At 58.6% G+C, this 27,158-nt stretch overlaps 9 protein-coding genes across 9 annotated transcripts; 3 read left to right on the forward strand and 6 right to left on the reverse strand.

Moving 5' to 3' along the window:
• Positions 1–50: 50 nt before the first annotated feature.
• On the reverse strand, positions 51–1,870 carry TRAVEDRAFT_54361 (uncharacterized protein; the record flags this gene model as incomplete). The annotated part of the gene is made up of 3 exons (XM_008047292.1): positions 51–182; positions 241–313; positions 372–1,870. The coding sequence occupies 3 exons, from the start codon at positions 1,868–1,870 to the stop codon at positions 51–53; spliced, it is 1,704 nt and encodes a 567-aa protein (XP_008045483.1).
• Positions 1,871–2,602: 732 nt separating this feature from the next.
• Positions 2,603–8,263, reverse strand: TRAVEDRAFT_176174 (cleavage/polyadenylation factor CFT1). The gene is made up of 22 exons (XM_008047293.1): positions 7,865–8,263; positions 7,580–7,744; positions 7,449–7,529; positions 7,097–7,401; positions 6,430–7,046; positions 6,210–6,376; positions 6,091–6,159; positions 5,854–6,033; positions 5,657–5,801; positions 5,420–5,604; positions 5,196–5,366; positions 4,949–5,143; positions 4,500–4,892; positions 4,253–4,445; positions 4,111–4,189; positions 3,905–4,046; positions 3,692–3,847; positions 3,486–3,632; positions 3,289–3,436; positions 3,098–3,235; positions 2,915–3,044; positions 2,603–2,859 (listed from the first exon to the last, which is right to left on the reverse strand). The coding sequence occupies exons 1-22, from the start codon at positions 8,177–8,179 to the stop codon at positions 2,685–2,687; spliced, it is 4,296 nt and encodes a 1,431-aa protein (XP_008045484.1). The 5' UTR covers positions 8,180–8,263; the 3' UTR covers positions 2,603–2,684.
• Positions 8,264–9,160: 897 nt separating this feature from the next.
• On the forward strand, positions 9,161–10,214 carry TRAVEDRAFT_157166 (uncharacterized protein). The gene is made up of 5 exons (XM_008047294.1): positions 9,161–9,201; positions 9,269–9,289; positions 9,348–9,452; positions 9,510–10,007; positions 10,061–10,214. Exons 1-5 carry the CDS (start codon positions 9,169–9,171, stop codon positions 10,112–10,114), a joined length of 711 nt encoding a protein of 236 aa, XP_008045485.1. The 5' UTR covers positions 9,161–9,168; the 3' UTR covers positions 10,115–10,214.
• A 491-nt stretch (positions 10,215–10,705) lies between these two features.
• Positions 10,706–13,011, reverse strand: TRAVEDRAFT_67659 (uncharacterized protein). Its single transcript, XM_008047295.1, has 2 exons — positions 12,910–13,011; positions 10,706–12,859 (listed from the first exon to the last, which is right to left on the reverse strand). The coding sequence occupies exons 1-2, from the start codon at positions 12,917–12,919 to the stop codon at positions 10,953–10,955; spliced, it is 1,917 nt and encodes a 638-aa protein (XP_008045486.1). The 5' UTR covers positions 12,920–13,011; the 3' UTR covers positions 10,706–10,952.
• Positions 13,012–13,835: 824 nt separating this feature from the next.
• TRAVEDRAFT_32377 (uncharacterized protein) lies at positions 13,836–14,792 on the reverse strand. Its single transcript, XM_008047248.1, has 4 exons — positions 14,706–14,792; positions 14,571–14,655; positions 13,975–14,503; positions 13,836–13,915 (listed from the first exon to the last, which is right to left on the reverse strand). The coding sequence occupies exon 3, from the start codon at positions 14,457–14,459 to the stop codon at positions 13,986–13,988; it is 474 nt and encodes a 157-aa protein (XP_008045439.1). The 5' UTR covers positions 14,460–14,503; positions 14,571–14,655; positions 14,706–14,792; the 3' UTR covers positions 13,836–13,915; positions 13,975–13,985.
• A 1,349-nt stretch (positions 14,793–16,141) lies between these two features.
• TRAVEDRAFT_137177 (uncharacterized protein) lies at positions 16,142–16,834 on the forward strand (the record flags this gene model as incomplete). The annotated part of the gene is made up of 3 exons (XM_008047296.1): positions 16,142–16,466; positions 16,535–16,620; positions 16,694–16,834. 3 exons carry the CDS (start codon positions 16,142–16,144, stop codon positions 16,832–16,834), a joined length of 552 nt encoding a protein of 183 aa, XP_008045487.1.
• Positions 16,835–17,322: 488 nt separating this feature from the next.
• TRAVEDRAFT_54367 (PAP2-domain-containing protein) lies at positions 17,323–19,527 on the reverse strand (the record flags this gene model as incomplete). The annotated part of the gene is made up of 7 exons (XM_008047297.1): positions 17,323–17,417; positions 17,482–17,922; positions 17,988–18,239; positions 18,301–18,705; positions 18,757–18,854; positions 18,907–19,031; positions 19,102–19,527. The coding sequence occupies 7 exons, from the start codon at positions 19,525–19,527 to the stop codon at positions 17,323–17,325; spliced, it is 1,842 nt and encodes a 613-aa protein (XP_008045488.1).
• A 2,688-nt stretch (positions 19,528–22,215) lies between these two features.
• TRAVEDRAFT_137124 (uncharacterized protein) lies at positions 22,216–24,064 on the forward strand (the record flags this gene model as incomplete). The annotated part of the gene is made up of 3 exons (XM_008047298.1): positions 22,216–22,759; positions 22,818–23,430; positions 23,491–24,064. The coding sequence occupies 3 exons, from the start codon at positions 22,216–22,218 to the stop codon at positions 24,062–24,064; spliced, it is 1,731 nt and encodes a 576-aa protein (XP_008045489.1).
• Positions 24,065–26,135: 2,071 nt separating this feature from the next.
• Positions 26,136–27,153, reverse strand: TRAVEDRAFT_24966 (uncharacterized protein; the record flags this gene model as incomplete). Its single annotated transcript, XM_008047243.1, has 3 exons — positions 26,136–26,255; positions 26,345–26,439; positions 26,502–27,153. The coding sequence occupies 3 exons, from the start codon at positions 27,151–27,153 to the stop codon at positions 26,136–26,138; spliced, it is 867 nt and encodes a 288-aa protein (XP_008045434.1).
• Positions 27,154–27,158: the final 5 nt, after the last annotated feature.

A 27,158-nucleotide genomic window follows, 5' to 3' on the forward strand; every position in this document is an offset into this window, starting at 1 on the left:
AATAAAGATAAGAGAAGACTGGAGGAGAAAAAGGGTGGGGCGGGTATGGATCAGACGGTGTTGACGGTGTTCTTGGGCTGCTTGAGGGCGGAGCGCAGCGGCCGCTTAGGGACGAGTCGGTGCTGCATGTCGATGCGGACACCCTCTTCGTTCATCCAGCCTGTGCTGGGTTCGGGGTAGTGCTACAGCGCAACAACGTCAGCTATCTGGAGGAACCCAGTACGAGGGGAGAATACTTACCGCTAAGTCGAGCGGGTATTCCTGGCCCGGCTCAGGCATCTTGAATTGCCCGTCGTTTGTCCAGAGCTGGTCCCTGTGCGCATATGTGTTAGTCTATGAGTGAGCCGAAGCTCGCATGGAAACGGACTCACCCTCGGCGATTAAACCACCCTTTCCTGCGTTGCTCAGGTGGCACAGGCGAGGGACAGACAAGGTTCTCTGTCCAACGGACGGATCGTTTGGAGGCGGCGATGACGACCACGCCCTCAGCCAGCACGGGGCTTGGCTGCGTAGTCGATGACTGGGAGTCCCTTCGCGGAGGGGAAGAGCGAGGCGGGGAACTCGAGGGCCCGGCGCCGGTCAATGTGTCGCTTCTCACGAGCGCTTCTGGCGCGCGGACGCTCGGCGTCGTGCGCGGGGGTTGCGTCGGCGATCCGGACGACGACTTGGACATCTGCATCTGCACCTGCTGTTGCTGTGCGCGCGACGACGAGGTGTTCGCATTCGACGGCCCAGGGGCGGACGACGTTCCGGCGGGGGCGGGGACTGCCGCTCCGCGCTGTGGAGATTGCCCAGGTCCGGAGCGCTGGTTATCGGTATCAGGCGGGGTAGCAACGGCATAGAGCCCGGGGGGCGCGCGGGGATACGACGGATCCTCCATCCGCCCCTGCGGCGGTGCTGGCGGACGCATCTGGGTGTCGAGGGACTCCCTCCGCGCTCGGGGTGGGGGCGCGCTGGACGAGGGGGCGCGTGAGTCTGAGTCGCGCCGGAAAGGCGTGGTACTGCGCGCGGAGTGCGCAACGCTTGAAGACATGCCCCAGTTTGAGTTGGAGGCGCCATACATGTCGACGACCATGTCGCCCGGGTTTTCGTTCAAGAGGGTGCTGTCGTCAGAGTCGGAGCGCGCGTCTGCGCTTGAAAACTGGATAGGGTAGACGGGGTGGGAGATGCTCGTCTTGCGGGGACGGTAGCTGCTCTCTGTGCGCGTGAGTGTGGGGCGCACAGGGATGACGGGGATGCTCTGCTCGGGGGGCGGGCGAGTGGAGGTCGGGTAGGGAGGAGGGGGAGGTGGAGCGGTGATGGCGAGTGGCGGACGAGTCTGAGAGAGGGAAGGCACGGCACCGCCACCACCCGTGATGGCGTTCCGGCTTGTGTTGTGCAGCGTCGCCTCCAACGTCTCCGTGCTGCTGCTCGCCCGCGTCGACGAGATCTCCAGCCGCGACATCGCCAGCGAGTTGTCCGGGAACAGCTCGAGGTCGGAGCTCTCGTCCGACGACGGCGAGCTCGACAGGCCGTCGTCCGTGGACAAAATCGACCGCTCGTAGATGTACATATCGAGTTCGGGGCTGGGATGGATCAGGTAGCCCTTCGACTGCGACTTCCCGTACTTTGTGTCCACCGGCCATGGCTGGCTCGCCGGCTGAGGAACCTGCACCAGGCGGCGGTCCTGGGAAAGTGCCACCGGGGCCTGTTTCCTGTCCTGCTCGCCGTTACGGGAGGCTTGGTAGCTCAGCTGCCGATTCCAAGGTGCGCCGCCGTTGCTAGCCGGAGGACGTGCTTGCGCTGGGTCATATTTAGGTGCCGGTGGGGGTGGTGCCGGTTGCGAAACGAGGGCATTCTTGAAGACGTGAACGGAGAGACCGCGAGACATTATTTCGGGGAGGAACTGAAGCAAACGCTGTTCAGAGAAATGAGCGGGACAGCGGGGCGAGAGACGTACCCTGGTAGAGCCGGTGCGGTTATTACGGCCAGTGCCTTTAGGGTCGAAACCAAGGGACGAGAGCATCGTGGGGTGCCAGCAGGGCGGGACGGGGAAGCCGCGCAGACGACCAACTTATAGCGCGGTCTGGCCAATCTTCCCGTTGGCTGCTGCGAGCTCGCCGCGCGTTCCCATACACGAGTTATCCATTTGGAGAACATGCGGGCGTACAGCTCACGGCCGCACACGCGTGCACCAGCCCGGCTGCGAGAAGATCAGTGCATGTGAAGGCGATAGTGGACAGCGGTACTAGTCTCAGTAAGCCCCTGCTGCAGCGCAATACAGCGCATCATCCGTTCAGCCATTAGAACACCTTTCAGAATGACGCACGGCGAACTTATCGGGCCCTCGTATGAACGCGGGAAGATGGGGGCGGGAAGAGAGCCAAAGCGGGGGCGGACGATCTGGCAAGATGGACGTCGCATGGCGAACAAGCTCGCCAACGTTCACGGCCATGCCCGGGGCGATTCAGACGCTTCGCCGAGGAGCAGTATCTCGCAGTACGGTAGCACGAAGAGGCCTCGAGGCCAGAGCCGCTCACAAGACTCACTGATCCGGGGGAAGTCGCACCTCAGGCGCGCAGCAAAACACGCGGAAGACGCTCCGGCGGCCTCCTGTCTCGCAGGCGGGTCAGCCACACATCATTAACACAGCGTTCTAAGAAATACAGCAGCGGCGAAGCGGACGCGCATATGTGTACAGCGGATCACCATGCCCCGACTAGGGACGCCCAGTCCTTGAGAACCGTTGCGCGGTCTGTGCCAATCTGGCGGGTGACTTCGTTCTGGCGGGCGATGGGCAAGTCCTCGAACGTCGCGAGGAGGTTCCCGTCGAGGATGCCCTTTGATAGTGGCCTCGAGACATACTCGTTCCGCACCATGCTGTTTCATACATCAGCAACTCTGTTGTGCCCGCAGATAGGGCAGAGCCACCCACCGGAACGCCTTGGGGTTCAGTGCCGCCACATGCTGCACAGTGCGGATCAGCTGCCCTTGAAGGAGGTGAAGGCGCTTCGAGGCTGCCTCGTCCACGTAGGTAAGCGTGCTCAGGGAGCCGTCCACCGAGCCTAGAAGTCCCGTCAGAGCCGAGCCGCAAACGCAAGTTCCGGATACTACGGACCACAGACGAGGCGCGCTTGCGGGATCTCCGGGTCGCCATTCTTCGGCCTACGGGCCACCAGCATCGAGCTCCGGTACTCGGATTGGCCGTGAAATTCCGTACGCCGGAGCAAGTGCTGCCCGCTCTTTGACTCCGGGTCTAGCGGTGGGGTTATTTCGGCGCAATGGGCCGGAAAAGAACGTGGGACGCACCATGAGGATCGTAAGCGTATAGTCTAACGATACCCTCCTCGTCACAAGTGACAATAGACAACTGCCCGTCCGCGAAGAACAGGTCGGCCCTGGTGATGCAGCAGAGTTGGGGGTCCTTGCCGAGGACCACGAGCTTGTACGGGTCCTCCTGCGGGGAAGGTCAGCGCACGATCGGTGGCAAACTGACGCGTACGCACCTGGAACGCGACGAACCAGACGCTCTTCACAGCGTCGCCAATCACGAGCAGGTTCTTGACTGCACGCAGGGAGGTGACATACACGCCGACGTCGAGGAAAGCCACACCGACTAGTCGTTCATCTAAATCGAAGGCGCGCACGAAGATCTAGATTTCAGGTCTCAGACGGTGCCGGTGGAGACTTTCATGAAGGCACGACTACACACCTTCTGCCCCATGGATGAGACGAGGTAGCCGTTTATTCCGCAGAGGAACGAGACGGGGCCTTTTGCGTCGTCACGGCAGAGGAGCTTCAGTCGCCACCACCGCTTGACGTGCGTGCTCGGGTCTGGCACCACCTCGACGATCTCGAAAATGTACACCTGTCGGGTGGACGTCAGCAGCAGCCTTCCCGCTCAGGGGCCCATAGCGTTACGCACTGCGCCTTTGACCGCGAGATCCTCGCCTCGATTGATCGTGGTCCCGACGGCAATGAAGTCCTTCATGCCAGACTCGGTACTCATAGTCTCGAGTGGTATCGAGACTATGCAGTTCACGAACTCGTTCGGAGCAAACTCGTACCTAAGCGACACAATCATCATCAGCACCCTCTGCGCACGGCGCGCGCAGTCTGAGAACCACGCACCCATCCATGGTGATCCAGCCGTCCGGAGAGATAAGCTCCAGGGTAGAGCACTCGCACAGCGGGGACGAGATGTTTGGACCTGAGGCGGCATCGCGATCGTTAGGAGACCTGCAGGCGAGATAACGGGTCTTTATACACTCACTATCTGGCTCCCAGACGACGTTCCCGTCCTCGTCATATGACGCGAATCGGTTTTGGAAGGAGGACGCGGCGACAATTAATGAGGTCGAGGCATCAAACACGACGTTGGAGTACGGCCGCGAGCGTGGGACGGAGCGCGCGGGGAGATGGCCGTCTAGCTGGACGTCAGGCATCCATTCTACGAGGCTGGGGCCCTGCAACGTCATTCAGTAAGTTCCGCTCGACGCGCCGCTTGCAAATAGCCTTACCTCCTCCGAATAGAGCAGGAAGTCGCCGCGGGACTCCCAAAGCGAGGAGGTGGTGAACGCCTGCACGACGCTGTGTCCCGAAGGGAAGACTTTCACGCCGCCTTTGTCAGTGGAGAGAATCCAGGAGGGCCGATCGCCTGTGAAGAAGACCCCCGAAAACGTCTGGCCTGGCGCAGGCGACGTTACGAAGGGCACCAACAGGCGTGAGATGCGCTTCTGCTCGGCTAGGACTGACTTCTGCTCCTCCTCGGGGTGCTGGATATCAAATGCCTTCGACGCCACCTTCACGAACTTCACCAGGAGCGTCGATGATCGGGTAGAGGGCAGCGGTTCAGGGGGTGGTGGGATGGCGACTGCCTCATAGACTGCGAGCTGCCCTGAGCGCAGCAGGACCTAGAGCAGATCATGGGTGAGTGTCGAGCGTGCCCCGCACATATATAGCAACATACAATGAGATGCGGGCGTGGTCGTGATTCTCCCAGAGGCGCAATGACGATCTGGTCGATGTCGAGCTCCTGCGGCTTCCTTGGAGGATCCTGTGGCAGGGAGAGCGCAGGACCGTCGTACGAGTCTGTTAGTATAGGGTCCAGCGTCGCCAGCAGCGTCGTGGAGAAAGCGAGCGTGAGCTTCGGGAGCGTCCAAAGCTGAGCCCACCATAGTCAGTGTCATGGTAAATTGTGTAGAGAAGATATGTACCTCGACTACGCCTTGTGGACGGACGAGGATCAGCCATTGACTCTTGTTTCCTGCGTTCATCGCTCCCTGCAGCGTCGACGTCACGTTTTCTGCTGGCGCCTGCTCGTTCACGAACGTCTGCAAGAGACCACTCGTGTCTGTGAAGAAACCGCCTGCGACATAGCGAGAGGTCTTGGCGATCCCGTCAGCCACGGAGACACTACTGAAGGTGGCGTAAATCCAACCTTGTCACCCATTGGAGACATATCCTTTCGCCTGATCTTTCCCCGCTCGAGTTCCCCGATGAACAGTCCAATGGTGTCGTCTTCGCGAATGATAAGCACGAACGGGTCACATATGCTACAAGACTTGATCTTTGGCCGCGGGGCGGTGCCTTCCAGGTCCTTGATGATTTGCCGCTCAGTCCCGTCTACGCGCCACTAGTGAGTCGTTACACTTCGCGTCGCGGACAAAGTGCGTACCAGGTTCGAGTACCCTGATGGCATTCGTGACGTTGAAGAGGATGTGGAGTATAGCAGTGCCCTGGAAGAACGGTGCAGCCCCTAGAGTCGTCCCCGGTATTCGAGTGGTGATCGCGATGTCGGAATGTGCAGACCGCGTAGCAATCTAGAAAATAAATCAGCCTCCACCGCAAGCACTTCTACAACCTTGCGCGCACCCGAGACAAACCGGGAGAAGGATTCGCGTCCGTGCTGATGATCACGGAGTCGTTTTGACTACTTGGACGCTCGAGCGTCCCGCCGCTGACCTTCATTGCTTGGCGGACTGCCAGAGACCACATCCCTCGAGCACCTCCGATCGCATGCAGCTTGCGCTTTGATCGGGTGGGCATGTCTCTCTGTGTACATAAATGGTCAGATCACGACGGGGAGCATGCCCAAGGGTGGACTCTTACCTGGAATAGGTGGAAGCCTCCCAGCTCCCCTGAACCCGTTGCCGCTATAAGCTCGGGAACCACTCGATCCTGCACCGCATCTCAGTAACTTGTCAAAAATGACTGCTCCACAAACGTACCCCATTGCGAGCCAGTCCAAATGCCATGTCCGAAATAGCCCCATGCGCAGGCAGCGCGTCGCACAAGGAAAGGCGTACAACTGTTCGTTTCTTCACTGAATCGACGGTTCCGTTCGTAGCCCCGTTCGCCGAAGGCTGTTCCCCATTGCCAGAGGGGCCATAGAGATCTGAGAACAAGATTCAGAGAGTTGTTTAGAAGACTGAAGCTGGATGCATTCACCATCGTCATCATCAAGATCCATTGTGTCTGCAGGAGCTACAACAGTCGCAGGACCGGCATCCATATCCACGTCTTCCTCTTTGATCACCTCTTCTACATGCGCAGTACGCAGGAGCACTGAGGGCCCAACCATGCTTCCGACGAAGAGGTAGTCATCCCTGACCCTCGCGACGACAGCTGGGATAGTCGTGCGCGCAAGTGCATCAGCCATCGACAGACGCGACACCGTCTTCCCGTCCAGGACGAGCTCGACGGGATGTACGGTGCCGTCCTTCAGGATGACGAAGAGCGTCTTGTCGTCCACAAATGTGAAGCGGGCGCCCTCGAGCTGCAGGTTCCGAAGCTGCTCCTGAGGCGTGAGCGACGGCATCGTTAGGTCGCTCGTCCGAGGCGGCCACCCATTCACCGGGAGGATGACGCGGCGGGAGGCCTGGTCAACGAAGATGATGGCATTGCTGGCAAGTATGAACACCCCACCGATGGCGGTTGAACAGGGCGTCAGCGAGAGGCAGTCGTATGGCAGACCGTCGACGGCAGTGATCAGGGGGTAGTTGTTTGTCACCAGGTCGAGAGTGAATATGAAGAGCCCCACAGTGTCTTTATACTCTTTCAGACGTCTTGGGGAACGCGTCAGACAGCATATACTACATGTGATGGAAAGACTTACCCTGTCCACGTCTGCTGATACTGGCACAAAACTGCGACCGTGGGGTTGTTGAAGCCGGGGAGGAATGCGAAGTCGATCACGTTGCGTATTCGTTGATCGACGTCGTTTGCGAGGTCGAGAACGAAACTCGGGGAGTAGGGTACGTCGCGTGCCTGGCTTGACTCCTGTTCCATCAAGTCTAGCTCGGCTTGACTCTGGTAGAAGGGGAGGATGGCCAGGGAGTCTTTTGGCAGTGAAAGCGCAGCGCAGCGAGACAGTGGGTCCACACGAAGTTCTCCGCGGAAGAGTGGCGAGTCGAGAGCCATCTACGCAATGTCAATTGGAGATCACAGTGTTCGAAAAGCCGACCTACTAGCTGAGGAGCCCGCTCATAGGTGTGAATAGAGACGGTCATAACATCATGTATAGCGTCGGACCATTCGAGCAATGCGATCTGTGCTGCTAATGAGAAAGTACCGGAAGCCGCTGGAGGTGTATGCGCACCTTTGCGTCCTTGAAGGATACGAGCAGCCTGTCCAGCTTGTCTTCTAGTGAGTGCACCGTGCGGACGGCCTCTAGACCTGTTACGGTGCCATGCAGCCGGTGTTCACGGACGAGGTAGAACTTGTTGACAGTGGCGGGGTGGGCAACGCCGTTCTGACCAGTAGGCTAACACGCAGGAAGGTCAGCAAGAGGTCTCAATGGGAATCGCACACACGGCGGAGACAGCGCAAAACAATCAATTGACGGACTGAGATACTGCGACAAGGGGTGGGTACCCGCATTCACCTTGACCGAGCCCATGTTCACGAAGCCCTCCCCGGACGCGTCCATCTCGACCTCGCCCTCCACCGCCTCCGTCCCCTTGCGCACGCTAGCGCGCCTGTCCTTCTCATCTTCCCGGTGGGCAGATATAGGGGCGGGTTCTTCTCGGACCTCGAAGATGCGAAGGTGGCTTGCGCGCGCAACGACCACGTTGAAGAGAGTACGGCCACTCTGAGAAGTTGAGGGTCCGGCGTCGGAGAGCGTAGACGGGGTGAAGTTGAGACATGTCGCGAACTCAACTCCGCTTGGCGGGAGAATCTCCTGGCGTAGGGCTTGCATCGTTTGTCTCTGCCCACTTCATACACAAATGAAATGCAGCGGAGTGGTCGTCGTCGTCCAAGTGGTTCACCAGTTCACCGCAGCTTCACCGTCTGGAGCAGAGGCCTTTGGCGCCCACAGGCCGCATATGGAATTTACACACTCCTCGCCACGTGGCGCTTGTACTGAACGCCAGGCCTAGGCGCCAAAACGCCTTTCTCAATGTTCTCATCATCTCCTGTGGCACCTCCGACGCGTTTTCAAGACCTCCTAGATTCATGCTTAACTGTCTTCTTATCAATGCCCAGACACAGCTTGACTTATCTTCAAACCATCATCTCCGCTGCTATATACATGCTGACCAAGTGGCGCTCTCACAGCGAGACGCTAACAACCTCCTGGGCGCATCCTTCGTTCACGATATGGCGCGATATGGTGTCATGACAGAATTATCAGCTTGATCTTGACTAGGTTTTCAGTGCTTTCTACAACGTCTTTTCCCCGACAATTCCTTACCATCTAGTAGCACACGACGGTAAACAGTCGGCCTCATGAAACCCGGGCCCTACATTATTGTATACATGCATGGGCCCGCGGTCTTGACGTGCGGCGCCGCCAGCGACGTCTTTGCGCTTGATATGGTAAAGCTATCTGGAGATGGTCTGCAAGCTGGTAAATGAACAAGTGCTAGTACTTATCATAAGGCCTATCTACGCTGAGTAACTACTAAGCTTCCGCAGCTGCGCGGGGTGCTGACGTTCCCTAATACCTCCACCCTTGCGCACTAACTGTCTCCGGCAATCCGGGAAATACGGATATGTACCGATGGATATCAGTCAGCACGATCCCTAACAGACGATGACACCATCCCCTCCCACAGCTCGATCGTACCTGCCACCGATGTCGGGTGATCGCGAGCCCACTCACTCGTGGTCTATATAAGAGATCTAGTGCACACGCTCCTGCTCACACCGACTTGGACATCGATCACTCCGCCAAACTTAACCAACATGCCTGAGAGGATTACACTTTACACCGCCAAGGTCTGTGCATACGTTGATGCAATGCGATCCTTAGAGAATTCGAGTAGCTCACATTGATCCCCTGCAGATCTGCCCCTTCGCACAGAGGGTATGTCCAATCAACAAACACACACCTAAACACGTCTTGATATCATATACCACAACAGGCAGAAATCGCTCTCGCAGAGGCGAAGGCGGAGTTCACCCCTTTCCAGATCGACCTCTCGAACAAGCCGGAATGGTACGCCCCTAAGGTGAACCCCGCCAGCAAGGTAAGCTTTGCGCCAGCCACACCAACATATGGGCCATCGTAATGACCTCCTTTCCAGGTCCCCGCAATCGCCTACGGCGGCCCCGAGGTCCCCCCAGACCAGCCCTCGCCCGAGTCCGTCAAGCTCGCCGAGTCGCTCGTGCTCGTCGAGTTCGTCGCCGACCTCTTCCCCAACTCCGGCATCCTCTCCTCCGACCCCGTCACGCGCGCCCAGACGCGCTTCTTCATCGAGGGCGTCTCGAGCAAGCTCATCCCCGCGTGGTACGCGTACTTCCTCCGCGGGGCGTCCGTCGACGACCTCTACACCGCAGCCGAGTACGTGCAGTCGCTCCTGCCCGCGGAGGGCTTCGCGGTGGGCAAGTTCTCGGCCGCGGACATCGCGATCGCGCCGTTCCTGGCGCGGGCGCGCGTGTCGCTCGTGAACGAAATTGGGAAGTACCCGGAGGGCGACGGCAAGAAGGTCTGGGCGGCGCTTACTTCGGGCAAGTTTGCGCGTCTTGGCAAGTACGCGGAGGACCTCTTCGCGCGCGAGAGCTTCTCGTCTACCTTCGATGAGGTGGGTGCCGTAATAGTGGATTTCATCTGTAACCTCACCACGCTCCTCGATAGGATTATGTCACGAAGGCGTTCAGCGCGCGTTTCGCGGACCTCCGCAGCAAGTAGAATGAGATGCATTAGTGTCAGCTTTACGAACCTTCATCGTAACATAGGGATATCTGGATGTATATCAGTGTCAACACATCGCAATCAAAGTGTACCGTCATGGAGGAACCATAACCGCGACGAAGCCCGCCGCTTGAGTCAAAAGTTGATACTCTAGTGCTTCTCGCTGTTACAGGGCAAACGACGATGCCAATACGGCCGTGCTCAGCTTAGCGAATCGCAACAAGTTAGTACGGGCGAGGTACGACATGATGGAATATATACTCACCTCTGTGATGAATACCAATGGAGTCTTCCGAGATATGCACACGCCCTCGGGCTGGCTAAGACATCAAAAGCCAGATAGAATTCGTGACGCGTGAGTATAGTGGATACACTCGAACCAGCCGAAAGAGCGACTATGTACAGGAAGCCTATATATGTACGCCGCAGCACGAAAAAGAACGAGGGTGGGGGTCTGGGCATTCTAGGGGGAGCCGCGCCCAGAAGTATGTACAGTGCGGCACGAACGAACGCGCACGGATTACGAGTGATATGCAAGAGAGGAAGAGAGACGCAGTCCAATAGATAGCGAACGAAGGCGGGAGACCGGGAGGGGGGAAGGCTACAAATGTGGGGAGGCGAGATGGGGCTCGCTCGGAGGGGGAATGCGAATGCTACAATAAGTATATGCCAGTACTTGGTTTGTTGAGTGTAGGGGTGGCACGAATGGACGATGCAAGGAGCGGTACGGTGGGCTATGGATACAGCAGCGAGAGCAGGTCGAAAAGAATCAAGGGTCATCATGAGTGGTCGTTAGAGGGTTCGGATCCAGATCCAGGACAAAGGGCGGCGGCGATTACGCGGAGGTGGCGAGCAGCGCCATGGGGATCGGCTTGCGCTTGAGCCCCGAGCTCGTCGTGCTCTCCCCGCTGTCGCTCGCGCTGCTCTCGCTCATGCGCGAGGCGCGGCTGTCGCGCCGCGTGAGCCCGCGGTCCGAGTCGACGGAGCGCTTCGCGCCGTGGCCGGCCTTGACCGCGTTCTTGCGCTGCAGCGGGCCCGCGGTGTGTGCCGGGGCCGGGGCCGGAGCGGGCTTGCTCTTGTTCTTCTTCGAGGGCGACAGGTTGAAGCGCGGCAGCCAGGAGGTCGAGTGCGAGGAGCCCTCGACGAGGGAGCTGAGAGTCGACGAGGACCAGCGCGAGCGCAGGGGGCGCTCGGACGGGACGAGGGAGACCGTGGACGGAGAGCGGGAAATGGTCGAGGCGCATTCGAGCGCAGCAGCGGCCTCCTCGCGGTGGCTGAGGATGTGGCTCACGTCCACCTCGAAGTCGAATGAGGACAGCGGGGAGGTCGGGGGAGAGTACTCGGACATCTGCGAGTAGACGCTGATGCTCTGCGGCGTCTGCGGGGTCGTGGGCCACATGTGCAACGTCAGGTCCGGCACCACGAGCTCGACGGGGCTCTCATCTCCGAAGTCGTTGATGTCGTCGGGGACGCTGAAGCGGGGGAGAGGGCGAAGACCCGAAGGGGACGTGACGATGAACTGGCTGCTGGGGGTAGACGGGAGGGACTCGGTAGAGAGGAAGCCGTCCTGAGGGACGGTAAGTTCAGTGCCGAGGAACCCGGCGCCGAGTGCGGCATTCGCCAATTCAGCGAGCAAGTCTTCCGTGGCCTGTTCCATAGAGCTGATAGGAGACTTGGGCACAGGCGGCGGCGGAGGGGGGCGAGTCGGGACCATGTACGAACGTCTGCGAAGGGGAAAGGTAGGGTCCAACTGGGCACTGGGACGCTGCCTTTCTGAACTGTCCTGGATAGAAATGCGAGGCACAGGAGGCACAGCCCTGCCCAGGTGGGACTCCCTCCGCGAAAGGGGCATCACAGAATCAGGACGGGCGTGGGCGTTCATCGAAGCTTCTGTAGGCGTCGCCGGGAACGTAGGCGGAAGCGGAGTGGAGAGCGTAACGACTTCGCTGATGTCGCGTGCGATCCACTCTAGCTCCTCCATGATGCTGTCGTCGTCGACTATCGAAGAGAATGAGCTCTTGCGCACAGGCTCGGACAGGTCGGGCATAGACTTCATGAAGAGAATAGAGGCGCGCTGCGACTTGAAGGTCGGCGCGCGAGCAAGGTTGGACTTGCATGGGGATTCGTCATCGGAAGTCGGAGGAGTCGTGCAAGGCGTTTTGGGGCTGGAATACGAACTCGAAGATTCGCTGCTCGCGTTGGAGGGCGTAGGCGACTGTTCGCGTCTCCTTGAGAACGAGCGCGCTGAGGAGCGGATCGAGGCGGAAGGGGGAGAAGGGAAATCCAAAGAAATACCGAGACCAGAAAACCGAAGGTTGATGTCGTCCAGAGGGGAATCAGACCCTGGAGAGGACGCCGCGGAACGCGGAGGGGGCGAGGGGGAACGTGTCATAGGAGGGGGAGAAGGAGTCCGGACCCGCGGAGCGCTTGAAGGGGGGAAGAAGTCGTCAAAGGACAAGCCTTCTGCGCCGGTCAAGACCACCCTGCGCGAGTCGCGCTTTATGTGGATGACCTGGTCGGCTGATGGGCGGCCGCCAACGGTAGCGCATCCCGAAGCGAACCGGCTGGGATGTGATGCGGACGGGACCGATGATGTCGAGGAGCATGAGTGACGAGGGAGCTCGTCCTCTTCCGCAAGGTTGGGTAGGATGTGGAGGGGCTTCGCCTTGGTCGGGGAAGCATCAGACTTGGAGGAGCGGGCGCGTCGCTTCAGGTTTGGCAGGATGCGGTTGTGGGCGAATACTGGTATGTGGATTAGCGCAAGCTCTGACAGGCATCCTCGGAATACTCACATGAGGCCATCGTGGAGGTCGTAACAATCTAAGACGTGAAAGGCGAGGGATGCTGGAAGCGATGAAAGCCGCGTTGTCGACGGTGAGGAGTGGCGAAGGACTCTGCCCAGCAGGAGCTTTAGTATCGTCCGCCGCCATTCCCGGCTTTTGTTGGCAGTCCTCCATTGTTTCCGCGCGCGTACGCCTCGACCGTGCAAACAAAAAGGACGGTCGTTCTGGGAACAATAGCCTGCTCACAGGCGCCCGTGCCTGCTTGTTCGTGAGGTAACCGGCAATTAACGCTCTGTTTACTGCTATTTGTCTACAGTTTATGTCCCTTTCCTGCTTCTTATGGAAGCCTACCTGCCAAATAGAGCACAACGGCCACCACAAGCGACCGGTTTTTACCCGGATCCGGGGAAATGCGGCGTTTATGCAGGCCCATGCGTTCATCGACGTGTCCTTGTCCCTCCCTCTCTTCCGTTAAGTTCACTCGGCACCCATGCGCTGGCCCAGCATCGCGGAGGCATCCTTGCACCATGTGTTCCGCACTGCCCGTTCGTCTCGCTGGCCATCATCTTCCCTTCCGACAGGCACCGTACACGCTCCTAGACCCAAGTCCCCATTGTGCTGCCACATATTTCAAGCCATGCCCTGATCTCAAGTTACAAGCTTGCAGCTTGCACTCAATACTTCAGCAAGACGACTAATGGACATCGCACTCACTGCGATACACGGCGATCTCTGCAGCCGAGCACGCGGGCCTCCCACTTGCGGCATGGATTTTCCTATTGTCCTATATATGCCGCCGTTTCAGGCGAGTCGGTCCGTCCTGAGCATCGCATTGGTAGTGGCCATGCCTTTTCGGCCAGGTCCCAGCTCATGTGCGGCCTCTGTTGCCTCTGTCCTCAGTGTCAGCGGAACTCATGATCCCATGACTGATAAGCGTGCTAATTATTCGATACAACATCCCATTCTTCCAATCAGTATAGCGGGTGCTCCAGGCGGTATTCTTGACGATGTTTATCTTCAACTGCAAGTATGTCATCGATTCGTCTAACAGGTGCCACCGTATAGCCGCGTCCACTCACCTTTCGTCAGTATGCTGCCCGCATAAAAGCGAAGACCGCCTCCCATCCTTCCCGCGAAAGCAGCCCAGCCGCCACCATACGATTCAGGAGCTCTTGCAGCCAGTCCTGGCAATTCCAGGTCCCGCCGGGCGCCATCACGGGTATCTCCAGCGCAAGTTGCTCGAGCCTCCGCCTGTCCGCGAGCGAGTACACGCCCATCAAGTGTCTGAGCGCGCTCGCGTCTGCCGGACCCGCGGACTTGGTCAGTGCACCCCAGTAGACGTAGCGCGGCTGCGGCGGGAGCCCGAGCAGCGACTGTTCCTGCACGGCTTGGATGTGGCGCCAGCTCAGGTGGTTCTGGATCTTCCAGCAGATTGACCAGCGCAGGTCGCGCACGCTCGATGACGGGAGGGGCGGCTTGTAGATTGCAAAGAAGACCTCCAGGTTCTCATCGCGATCGGAGTATGCTGGCCAGTAGTCCAGGCTAATGGGTGCAGGCATGTTCATCCCTGCCCGACCTTGTTCTGGCATGATCAAATGCTTTCCTGTTGAAAGAGGGGCGGGGGAGCCACGAGTTAGCCTCGTGAACGTAGTAGAGGCCCGGCGGCTTACCATCTTCAGATACTTGTAAAGCGCCCGGCGTACTGATGTCCGCAGATACGGGCACCATAGACGCATTAACGGCGGCATGAGTAGCCTAGGAATGTCACAATCATGCTCGTCCAACGCAAGGACGATACCACTCACTGGCAGGCTGCTGTTAGGTACCATGATGGTAAGTAGTTGGGTCGTTGAGTCAGGCTGCGGAGGCTATCGGGGACGTCGGGAGTATTTCTATTTGATCACAACTTCGGGACGGCCTGGGGTTATATTTCCAAATCCTAAGGGGAGCAGACACGGAGCGCGAAGACGAGACCAGTATGTAGTGCTCCTGCGGCGAAGTACAGCTGTGGACGTTCTGTCCAAGTTGTTCGAGATCAACAAGCGCCCACAACTACTCTCGATCGGGCATAGTCTGTGGGCGCCAAACCACCTTGTGCTTCGAACACGACGTCGACGCCAACTCGACGGTACGACATCTATCATGTACCACCCACACTGATCTTCTGGACAGATTTTGCGGTGTAGAACAGTTTTCAAACGTTCGGGAGACCACACTTGCACTGAGTTGTGGTGAGGTTCCCACAAGTGGCCCCGCACCAGCGCCGGAGGTAAGCTGCCGTGTTTGACGGTATAAGGCGTGTCGGTGCTCCAAACTCCATGAGCGTAAGAAATTCGCAGCGGTCTACCCATAGGAATGCTACTGTATAAATCCACCTCGTATCAAACTCAGCCTGATGCTATTCCAGGATGATATTCTTCGAGATGATTGATTTTGTTAGCACCGCGCAATCTTCTGGGCAGATGCACAAGACATCAGTTGGGCCGTCGCCCGACGCCACCAATGCGCACAGCGCGACATCGCTCATAAGGTGCGTACCCTACTGCGTCTGCTCAAATTGCTGCGCGATGCTGTATCCTAACAGGGCAGGTCATAGGTAACCGCATCCCAGCCGCCCTCGTGCGAATTATTGGCATTCTGCTCTAGCTGCGCAGCGTAGACGCGTGGCTGCTGCACAGTTCCAAGGCATTTACTGCCACGCGCACGCTGCTGCGGGACGTAGCAAATACAGCCAAGCCTTGGAAGCTTGACATCCTCCAAGCTGTCGGTCGCGATGGCGAGAAGCTCGAGGGCTGCGCAGAGCGGACGCCCATCGTGATCGTGCCATCCTCGACGCTTCTCAGCGGCTCGCCGACGCCTCTATGTGCGTTCCGCAGCGCTCACTTCCGGGCGCGGGGTGCATATCATCAAGGCCGGAACCTGGTGTGCATCATGCTCGGGACGGTTCGATCCGACTCTGCGCTGTATATCATCGAGCACCCTCTGTGCGCCACAGCACACTCGACCCGCCGCCATGCACAGCAAGCACCACCATCGCAGACAACACCCAGAGGTCCATGAAAAGCCTGTTTCGCCGGCCTCCCTCTCTCCGCCGCCACCGTATTCTCCCAATGCAGGACCGTCTGGCCTCAATGGTAAACACACTGTCCCACCGCAACACGCATCCTCCTTCGCGCCCTCTCCCTATGACCTCCCGAGCCTCTCGTTCCCGGAGGACAACCCCAAGGGCTGGAAGGCCCAGATGAAAAACCTCGCCCCAGGCAAGAGCCCCGCAAAGCTCCTCGAGCCCCCACCACCCTCGTTCACCCGCCCGCCACCACCAACATTGTCTTACGAGGACTTCCCGGACATCGAGCTCATCGGGAATGGCACAATGCTCGACCAAGGCTTCCCCTACCTCGCGCCGTTCTGCCCGACGGCCCCACATCCGTTCATCACGCACGACGTGACCGAGCACGACTGGCGGCAGTTCCTACACGACATCCGCATCGCAGGCTCGCTCTCGCCCACGAACCGCATCGTCTCCGGGGTGCTGCCCATGGCGTTCGGCTTCGGACTCATACTAGGTGCGTCCCGTCGCGCCACCACAGATTAACGGACGTGGGCTGATCGGGGCACGTCCGCCCGTGCGCAGGGCTGTTCGCGACGTTCGGCGTGGAGAACCACATGCGGCGCAAGAAGAAGGGGCCAGTGTCGCAGCTGATTGACCACTGGAACCACGTAAGTGGCACCATCCGCGTCGGAGCTACTGCCTGTGTGCCCGCTCGCTCACCGCTGATCTTCCACTTATCAGCTGTTCTTCCACCCGCGCTTTATGCACATAGCGCTCGAGAAGGGTCCCCGGGATCGACATTCTCGGCGGGGGCGGCCCCAGCTCATCGACAAGAACTGGCGTCTTGTCATTTCTTATCGACCGCACGGCGGAGGATGGTAGGGGTGTCTCCTCCGAGCGGACCTCGTCTGTCTCGTACGCGCTCCGAGTCCGGATTGTTTTATGTCCGACGGTGATCCCGTACCCCCACACATACCCTCCTTACCTTTCGCATTCGTCTCAGTGTCCCTTGTACGCTCAATGGACCGTCCGCACACTCATTCTTCCTCGCATAACCATACATCTCTCACTAACACTGTATTCAATATATATATCTAGTCGTGTTGTATCAGATAGTCTGCTGGGAGCCTCGTATAAACCAAGCGTAGGCCCCCTCACGATACAACAACCGCTCAGTGGGTATCTGTGAAATTAGGCGAGTACGTGTAGAGTAGTCTGTCTGGTCATCTCTCCCCCATATATAAATATCTCCTCCGATCGAGTGTCTGCACCCGGCCAGGTCGAGGACGCCCAAAGAGCTGTAGGCCGGTCCGAGACCGGACGCAGACCCTGACGACATGCGGCGGCCTCCTTTTCTCCCCGCGCTCAGCTCATATTAACCCCCAGCCGAGCACCTCGAACATGATCGGGATGCCGCCCGCAGCGAGCATCCCAATCCCACAGTACACGAACACCTTCGTCAACACTATCCAAGAGCACACCATCAGTATCGCCGCGCCACAGAAAGAACAAGGCAGCACCGCACGCACCATCAGCGTCGTAGTGTTTCACGTCCTGCTCTTCCTCCGCGCGCGTCGCCGCGCCCCACTCCTGCGCGTCCCGCTCGTCCGTCTCGCGCGCGTGCTTCTCGGACTCCGACACTGCTGCTTCTTGCTTGTTCCGCCCGCCACCGCCGCGCTGCTTGATCGCGGCGCTGTATGCGCGCAGCCCGTTCCCGCGTGCCGTGCTGGCCGCGGCGGCGTCCGCGCCCACGCCGTCGACTTCGTACTCGACCATCCCGGGCAGGTCGATCACGGACGGGAACGGGCGCAGGCCCTTGTCCACGGGCATGGACGTGTAGTCCGTCGCGGGCGTGTAGAAGCGGCGGTTGGGCAGCTTCAGGCCGTGTGAGAGGAACCGGAAGGTGGGCGGGAGGATGAAGTGGCAGATCGACTTCGCGAGCATGCGCCAGATGACGATCGCCAACACGCCTACACAAGCACAGCACTGCGTTAGTCTCTCCGTGTGGATCGGTGAAACACGAGGAGGGACGTACCGATGACCATCTTGATGGCTGCGAACGTCCACCAGAGTCCGACGTCCGCCCAAGTTGCCCAGGAGCTGCCCGGCATCGCGCGCACGAAGAAGCTTTGGTCGTAGCCGTTGTGCTGCATGAACCACCGGGCCAGGAACTCGCCCATCACGACCGAGATGAAAGCGATCGCGTCCTCGAAGCACGGGCAGTCGTCCACCGGCTGCGGGTGCTTGTGCACCAGGAACAGACACAGCGGCACTATGACCGCAGGGACTGTGCGCGGCCGCGGGCTGTCAGTACTGCGATCGTGATGGGGCCGGGTGAGCGCGCTCACCTATCCAGCCGTTATTGCGCACCCACGCGTCGACATGGGGTCCAATGAGAATGTGCAGTGCCCAGATGGCGGCGCCGACGAACATGCCCCCGAAGCAGTCGGTGAAGGAGTGCATGGCCGTGTAGAGGCGACCGTACACAATGGAGAATACGTAGAATACCAAGACACCGATGAGAGCCCAGTATGTCGTAGTCGAGATTATGGCCTCGGACCGAACAAGGGTTTCGACCGCGGGCAGAACGTCGGAAGTGCCGTTAATTGAGGACACGGCAGATTCAACGACAGACTTGACGGCGGGAGGGGTGTGGAGCCGCTGTACGAGCGAGAAGAAGAATAGCGCGATGGAGACACTGTTCGTGGAGTGCGTGGAGGGGAATCCGTACTCCAAGTGATGGTTGCCGAGAGCTGCAGTAGCAATTCAGCATAGTGCAGTCAGAAATGCGGGGAATAACGCACTGAGTCTGGTAACCGGCGGCGCAAACGGACGCGGGCAGCAGAACAGGTCCTTCATGAACGAGGTAATGTACACGCCGACAGCGAGCATCAGGAGAAGGCTGCAAGGAATAAATGAGGGGGAATTACGGCGGGTAACAATTCGGAACGTACCCTCTACCGAACTCGGCTGCGCCGAAGAAGTGGAACATGGGCAGCATAACCATGAAGAACGTGTGCGTCCCCAGGGAGGACGTATACACGAAGTACGAATCCAGGAGAGGTGTCCGTACGCGTTCCTACGCAAGGGCACATAAGTCAGCGTACAGTGATAACCTCCTGGATGCACGCATATGAAGCGACACCTACCTGCATGACAGCAAGCCATTTCGTCTCCTGCTCCACCCGCCGCACTATAATGCGCCGGATGCCCGCCCTCCACCAGTTGAGCGTTCGCTCGTACACCTCCTCCGACTGCCTCCCCGCGGCACCCACAAGATGGACGTGCTCGTCGTGCTCGTCCTCCCCCGTGATGACGAGCCGGGCGGCAGCGGCAGCATTTTCGGGTTTCTCGTTCCAGTTGCGGTCAATATCGGCTCGCCTGAAGTTCACCTCGAGCGGCTGATAGTCCGGGGTAGACGCGCGGGAGTCGTCGTAGGACTCAGTGCGCGACGAGCGTGCGGTGTCCGAGGTGTCGCGCGCGTGCTTCGGGGCGTCGTGTGGGTTGAGGAGGCTGGATACGAGGGGTTCGTACGCCCGTTTCCCCGCGGGGGAATGGAGACGGGCGCTGGTCATGTCTTGAGGAGATAGAAGGAAAAATGTTCGTCTACAATAGTCGTTGGGCACTCATGAACGGAGAACGGGGGTTAGGTGGGGGGTAGAGGGTGATGCGCTGGGAGGGATGGTGGGGGTGGAGGAGGTCAGGGGCGGGCAGAGATGGGGGCGTTGTGGAGAGGTGCAGTCCGGTTATGAGCATCTACATACGCGCCGGCCGCCCACACACCGGAGTCTATCACAAGTGCTGCAGGCTGCTATACAGATGTTGCTATGCTGGTGGCGGCAGTGCTACGAGCGACTCTCGGGGTGCAGCTCAAAATCGACGCGCATGACCGCCGCTCGAGATTGTGTCCATGCGAGGTAGAGGAGGTTGAACGGTTCACACAAAATAGAGTTTTACGGCAACAGGCAATATTGATTAGACACGGACGAGTAGCGATACTACAATGTAGAGATACTATGTACGATGATATTGGACACTCACTGGGATCTGCAGAACGGGCATTAGCGAACTATTCGACGTACGACGTCGAGAAGCAAGGTAGAGTCTCAGACAAGATATTATATCCTACATGGAGGTTCGGACATATGCTTGTCAAAATTTATGGAATCATCAAAGACGGGGGGAGGGGGCGAAAGCAACATTGGGCGGAATACTCACAGTTTGCAAGGCCGACATACCATGCGGACCATCGACGACGATGCATGATGCCTGTGAGAGGTGCTGTCAGCCTACGCGTGAACGCAGCCCTTCAACATCCGCGCTCGAGGAGCGGGGCCCTCAGTGGGTGGTGTTGCAAATTGCGCGCATGCGAGCACGTATGCTCGTCGCCAATATTGTATGATTGTTCGTCCTAGGGTGGACGCTGTAAGGGTACAGACACTTACACTGTCCGCGTTGTATCTATGAAGAAAATGGATATCAGCATCTGTAGCCTTTGCGCAATATGCGAAACGCGAAAGGATGGTAGGAGCTCCGTTGGTGATGCATGTTAAAGAGTACGGCACAGGGGGTGTTCGCCAACTCGTGTGTTTATGGATAAAACTATCTTCATAGCAGGGACAGCGAATGAAACCGAAACACACCTGGACGTATCATGCCAGCCAATGCTGAAGCATTCCCAGCGTGAGGCAACGGCTGGCGACGGCGCAAACGAGAGGGAAAGAAAAGGAGAGGAGACATGATGCAAATCGTGGGCAGAAAACGCGCTGGGGACGTAGGCGCTGTTAAAGCGGAGATCAAATCATGGGCGGCTGAGCTGGCGGAGTTGACCAGCTGTACAGTTGCTCGCGTATAAAAAGCCCTCGCGTCGCTCATCTTGCTGCTCGTCGTCGTGGCCGCTGCCCATCTCTCCTTCCAATGCCTTTGTCCAAGGTTCCTGATGGTGAGTATCTCTATCAAATTGTGATAGAGCCTTCATATCGCTCTCTATTGTGATGATTCTTATAATCAGTTCTGCTTCCGAAGGAGGGAAACCTCTTGTGGACATCCTGATACCAAAAACTCTCATTCTGACACCTTTGCCATGTTTCGACGCTTTTGTACCGATGCTAACGCGTCGTTCTTCAGATCTGCGTGCTCCTTCCCGTCTAAGCAAGATTCAAGGCGGGCAACGTTCGTCATAGGTGAGTGAAGAACCTCTCCGTATTTGACAAGACGAAACCAAGTTCATCCATTCGTTGAACGCCTTCTTGCACACCTCGTTTCGCCCACATTCCGCTCGTTCTGCGAGCTGAGTGTCGTGTCTACGTTCATCGTCTTGGTGGGCGTAGGCCGGGCGAGATGGGGTCACTGCTTGAAGGAATATGAAAACAACGGCTTTTCTGATTCTATTCGATCCTCTATCTGAGTAACACCGTGCTTACAAGTCTTCGCAGGTCCTTTCGCATGTCCTCGTCTAGCTGTAATATATAGTGTACTTGTACGGTCGATGGAATATATATGTTTTTAGTTCCTTTTCACCGTGTGCGACGCGGTATCTCTCTGTTTTGGTCGCGCTCCAGAAGGCCTTTCGTCGAATGATAGCGGGTGGATCGATGTGGTGGCACTCAGTGGCACTCTCGTGGCGCTCTCAGGTCCCAGGAGAGCAGCATCAAGACGTGGTCCAGCTGCGCCCGCAAGACGTCGGTGGCTGCGTAAAAAGTATGCCGAGGGCTCGGGGGACGCGTACTGCACGTTGAGTCAGGCAGGCCGCGCCGAAGACAGACAAGGTTATGGTTTGATGCACCAGGAATAAAGATGTTATTTGCTAGCTCAGCTCGAAAGCCCGCACGTCTGAGCCTGAAAGAAGCATGCTCCGTGCGCGAAAGAGTGAAACTCAGCGCCGAGGAAACGGGAGAGGGTTGATTAATCGCGGGTTCTGGATCCTTCGGACTGGGATTACATAATACCTGGCGGAGTAGGCGTGGTACGGGTTGCTGCGAGGAGGCCGCTCAAACTCTTCTCTCTACTTTCACCGCAGCGTCCACCACCATCCGCCCGCCATGCTCGTCGATCCCATCCAGCACAACTTCGCCATGTACAGCGACAATTTTGAGGACTATCTCAATATGGACGCACTCGCAGGGCCCTCCTACCACGGCCCCGGCTCGAGTGGCTCGTCTCCCAGTCCTTCCCCCTCTAATTCCTTTATCCCCCTCACTCCCCCCGAGATTCGTCCCTTGGACGAGTTCTCCTTCGCTCCCGAGTCCTTTTTCTCGCTCGCCATGGGGGATGAACTGTCAAAGTACGACTCCCTCGCCGTCCCTCCCGCCACCGCTCCTGGTTACGACTTCCTCTCCCTCCCATCAATCAACCAGAGCAGCAGTCCCGAATCGTCCGGTTCCGGCAGCTCCTCTGAAATCGTTGAGTCTCCAACTACCATCGACCCCCAGCTGGTCGGCACGCCCGCACCCTCGAAGGCTGCGAGCGAGTTCGATGATGAGGAGGAAGAGGGCGACGAGGATGACGATTTCAACGACCAGATGGATCTGCAGAGCATCCCCGAGGATTCGGTGGTTGCCCCAGTGAAGGTCGGCGGGAAGGGGAAGTCGAACCGCAAAGGTACCGTCCGCGAGGGCGGCATCGTGAAGCGGTCATCGAGCGCTGAGAAGAAGGAGAACACGAAGCCGTCGGGCATGATCTCGACGACGTCGATGGAGGCCGACGACTGGCGGCCGACGCCCGAGGAGTACAAGAAAATGTCCTCCAAGGAGAAACGTCAGCTCCGCAACAAGATTAGCGCGCGCAACTTCCGTGTCCGCCGAAAGGGTAAGTGAACGTTTTCCGTGCATGCGCCACAATTGAAAAAATACTAAACATTCTGCAGAGTACATCACCACGCTCGAGGGCGACATTGCAGAGCGCGACAGGCTCATCGATGCGATCCGTAACGAGCTCGGCAGCACAAAGCACGAGAATGTGGCGCTCAGACAGGAGATTGCTCAGCTAAAGAAGGCGCTCCTCGATGGCCGCGGCCGCGCCGATACCCCTGTGCTCCCTCCCCCCGCTCCCCTGCCTGCAGTGCCTGCCTCCGTCCTTGCCGCCTCGGCGTCGACATCCTCCTCGCCGCCGCCCACTCTCCCTCGCAGCCCTCTGCTCACGCCGAACATGCAGAAGGATCTCCCTACATCACCACGGATGGGCTCTCGCGCTTTCTGGGGCGGAGCCTCATCTATCGGTGGCTACGGCAGCTTCACGCCCGTTCACACGACTCTGGTCCCAGACCTCAGCAGTGTGCTAAGCGGGAAGCCTGTCGCAGGGCGCAAGAGCCCGACGCTCCAGGAGAACATCAACCCCACGCTCAACGGTTCCGCTGCCTCCCTTGCGCACCTGCTCAGCGGCAGGAACGAGGAGAAGCCCAAGGAGCAGCAGCAGTTGCCGATGGGGGCCTTCGATGCGTTCTCGGACATCAACCCCTTCACGCTCAAGTCCCTGGATGCGTATGTATCTTTCACATCGTTACTTTTATACGAAACATCGATATTGACTCCGGCTCTCAGGTATCGGATGCACTTGTGGGGCAAGATGGCTCAGCAGCAAGTGCCTCAGAGGCAAGGGCAAGCCCAGCAACAGCCCACCCAGTCCCCCAGCGGTCTTGCTGGCAACCTCCGCCCTCACTACTTTGCCAAGAGCCCTTCGCTCAACGCCCTCCTTTCTGGAAAGGCCGCTACCTCCTCTGTCTCGCACATCAACCCCTACCCGTCCCCGCCGAACTCCCCGCCTCTCGGACCGCGCGATGCGCCCACCGCGCAACACGCGATGCTCGCGAACATCGCGTCGCAGACCCTCTTCAGCAAGCTCGGCTCGGCGTTCTGGGATGCCTTCGCCCGCCCCTCTGGCACCATCGGCGCCAATGGGCACGCCAAGCGCGAGTGGGATGCGGAGAAGGTCCGCCGTGTTATGGAGGGTACCGCCGTCGTACAGATCGTCGACGTCGAGCCTCAGCCTGCTGCGCGTGCTCCGAGCCCGCGACCTACCCCGGTACAAGAGAGGCAGGAGAAGCCCCGCTGCCACGCTTCGGTGTCCGACCTGCTCGCGGAGAGCATGGCGACACTGAACCTGGGCAGGAAGTAAACGTTGACGTTTGCCAACCACCTCCCCAGCTATGCTGCGATGTAGACCAGGGTCACGGAGGCGAAGAGCTCGCTCGTGTCCAGGTCGAAGTCGCTGCAATCCGTGGAGGTCGTCGCTACAGCAGAAAACCAAGAGAAGTGCCCGAAGCCAGCATAGTCGAAGAAGTCAATCCTCGTTGTCGTTCTATCCGCCGCTCGCTCTCGTCGAGCGATCCCACCCTCCTTCTTGTCCATCTCCGCTTTCTCTCTACCTCTGTCCATCGACGTCTCCCTCCTCGTCCTAGTTATATATTCGCTTTCCTTTAATCGTAGCATAAGGCTTCCGAAAGCACCCCGGACTCTCACCTCGATTCGCATCCGCCTCGACTGCCGCCCACCACCACCCCGCTCAACCCCTCCATCGTCCCGCTCTCTCTCCGTCCTCCGCCTACCCTCCTTGGACCCCTCTCACCGTCGAATAGCATCTCCATATCTCCATCCCCTCTCCCCTCTGTGCCGTCGTAGTACTCTATTATTGCTAGCCTCGCCGTTCAGCGTGCGCACGTTCACGTCCTTGCGATGTGAACGGCGCAACGCTGCGGCGCGGCGGCCCCCGTTGTACATAGTCTCCTCTGGGTCCGGAACTGTCGAATAGTAGTCCCTTCAGCTGTATGAGTAGCCCCCGCCCTAGTGCTCCCGTCCGAATGAAACATAGATTATATTGGCAAGCTCGCGGTGTGCCAAACTCTGCCGGGAGGATCTCCAGGGACAAGTGATTCGCACCAGAAAATGATTGCGTTGCGGATGGTCGCCTTGTCTAGCATCATGATGGGAGGTAGGCTCAAGGAGCCGTACGAGTGATTCTTGCAGTATTTATTGCTGGTTTCACGGCGCTTGTCGCGGGGCGCGTCGCGCGGATTTCGCGCCGCGCGCCCGTCTGGAGGATGTCGACGCGGATCGTCGATAGCTCGCTCAATACTCCATAAAATTCACTATTTCTTTCGGATTCGGAGTCTCCTTATTGACGCGGAGGGCACGGTGCAAAAATTAGCGCAGAAAACGAAGGTTGAGTGAAGGCCTCCTCGGGAACCGGCCTTCAAGCAGAACAAGCACAGCGGGCGACACGGTGCCTTAGTCTTGCTGGAATGCATTTCTACAGAGAGTATTGACGTGTATGGAGGGCATAGAGGTGATTTGGCCGTGATCGTGGGGATGTACCTGATCTTGTGTGAACCTCATCGATGGGGTGAACAGGCATAGCGTTGATACTTCATTCGAGGGCAGTTTTATCCCCCACATATCTTCCTAGATGCCTGGCCTACGTCGAAGTCTCATCTACGACATCAGCGCCGGTATTTGTGGGTGCAGCAGAGCAATGCGAGCGCCACGTCATCGCACACAAGCAGACCTCAATGTGTGTATTCTTAAATCCCCGTAACGTCAGGAAAGTATTTATCGAGACTAATTACCGTGCCTATTAAGCTCTGGATCATAACGTTGAGCAAAATGGTAAGAAAGAGTCTCATCTAGAGGACGTAACTGAGCGGAGGCGAGGCAGGCTAGAACAGACTGGGACGCTACCAGTGTTACCCCTTCGCGTGATCTGTTTTAAAGTCTGTGCCCTCTATATAGTGTTATAGAGTCCATATCACAACATTTCAGCTGTATTGAACGGGATCCTGGGGGGTAATCTTCGTTCTGCTCTGGGGCAGGGGCTCGAGGAGGAGTTCGCTTAATCTTAGAATATCGCGCCGATTTTGGTACCGTGCCCTCCGCATTGACGAGGAGATTAATAATCTGAAAGAAATTTAGAATTACATGGAGAACTGAGCGAGCTATCGACGATCCGCGTCGACATCCTCCAGACGGGCGCGCGGCGCGAAATCCGCGCGACGCGCCCCGCGACAAGCGCCGTGAAACCAGCAATAGATTACGGCTGCTACGTAGCGCAGGCAAGTACACAGGGCATCGAGGGCACTGCTACTACGGCTATGCTTTTCACCATGCATTCATTCCCTTGTAGCGAACTACAATGCGCCAGCGCTGACCCTCTCCACCTCCGGCACTAGAGGCGGCTTGGCTCACCAACCCTATCAGACCGCCGCTGAGGGGACCCCCTCTTCGGCGGCCTGCCAGTCGTTCGCGTCTGCCGCCGAAGCCGGGGGATGGAGCCTGCGGAGTGTCTTCCTCTTCGTGGACGGGCCCGGTAAGGTCTACCTCCATAGAGCGTGGGTTGAAGAAGTACTGATGACTGCGGTTTAGGAGCGTGTACTGTGGATGTCCAAGATCAAATGAGGTTTACCTGGTTCCAGTATTGCAAGAGCTCAACGACGGGCGCGAGGTCGCGGGACCCAAGCTTAGTGCCCTGCATGCTCTGTATGCCTTGTGCCAAGAGTCCTACACACACCCAATCATTCAGCACGGCTCCCACATAGACCGATGGCAGTCGCACTACTCACCAGAGATCAGACCGCCCCGCCCTAGCTGTGGGGTCGACTGCGAGGGCGCCCGGTCCCGCACGGCAGTGACCCCCGCGCGCTTGACGTCGTCGAGGAACCGCAGCCAGTCCGACTCCTTCACGTCGTGCGTCCCGAACGGGTGCGGCTGCGTGAGCGACGAGGGCAGCGTCGCAACGAACCCGTCCTCGAGTCCTTTGCCCGCCGCGGGGACCGTGAGTGGCTCGAAGGAGCCGTATGGCATGCTACGCGAGGCCGCGCGCTGGAAGGAGGGTGGGGGTGGGGTCAGGAGGGCGGGGAACCGTTGGGTAGGCTGGGTGGGTTGAGGCGGGTAGTTGTGAGGTGTGCTCGGGGGTCCGTAGCCGGAGCCGGCTGGGTAAGCCGGGTTGTAGTCTGCGATTCTGCTGGACGAGGAGGCGGGCGGTTGGAAGTTTGGGGGCGGCCCTGGCGGCGGCGCATAGTACTGCTGGCCCACGTTAGACGGCATGCCTGGGGTGGGGCGCGGGGTGCTTTGGTAGGAACCGCCGGGGCCCCATTGCTGCGATACGTCTTGAGGAGCGCGTTCGCCATACGAGGGGGGAGGCTCGTCATAGTGTGCAGGCGCTGTCCGGACGGGCTGCTTCTCAGAGGTGTACGGATTATTGTTGATGATCATGGTGC

Source organism: Trametes versicolor (genome assembly GCF_000271585.1).
Source record: "Trametes versicolor FP-101664 SS1 unplaced genomic scaffold TRAVEscaffold_17, whole genome shotgun sequence".
Taxonomy (NCBI): Eukaryota; Fungi; Basidiomycota; class Agaricomycetes; order Polyporales; family Polyporaceae; genus Trametes; species Trametes versicolor.

Excerpts from the sequence above, each read along its gene's own strand:
- TRAVEDRAFT_176174 (XM_008047293.1), bottom strand. The coding sequence starts at position 8,179 with ATGCAAGCCCTACGCCAGGAGATTCTCCCGCCAAGCGGAGTTGAGTTC. Across the intron at positions 6,160-6,209 it reads TTGGACTGGCTCGCAATGGG|GATCGAGTGGTTCCCGAGCT; the intron begins GTACGTTTGTGG and ends GATGCGGTGCAG. Across the intron at positions 3,848-3,904 it reads ATCTCGCGGTCAAAGGCGCA|GTGTACATTTTCGAGATCGT; the intron begins GTGCGTAACGCT and ends TCCACCCGACAG.
- TRAVEDRAFT_157166 (XM_008047294.1), top strand. The coding sequence starts at position 9,169 with ATGCCTGAGAGGATTACACTTTACACCGCCAAG. Across the intron at positions 9,202-9,268 it reads TTACACTTTACACCGCCAAG|ATCTGCCCCTTCGCACAGAG; the intron begins GTCTGTGCATAC and ends GATCCCCTGCAG. Across the intron at positions 9,453-9,509 it reads AGGTGAACCCCGCCAGCAAG|GTCCCCGCAATCGCCTACGG; the intron begins GTAAGCTTTGCG and ends CCTCCTTTCCAG.
- TRAVEDRAFT_32377 (XM_008047248.1), bottom strand. The coding sequence starts at position 14,459 with ATGCCTGCACCCATTAGCCTGGACTACTGGCCAGCATACTCCGATCGC.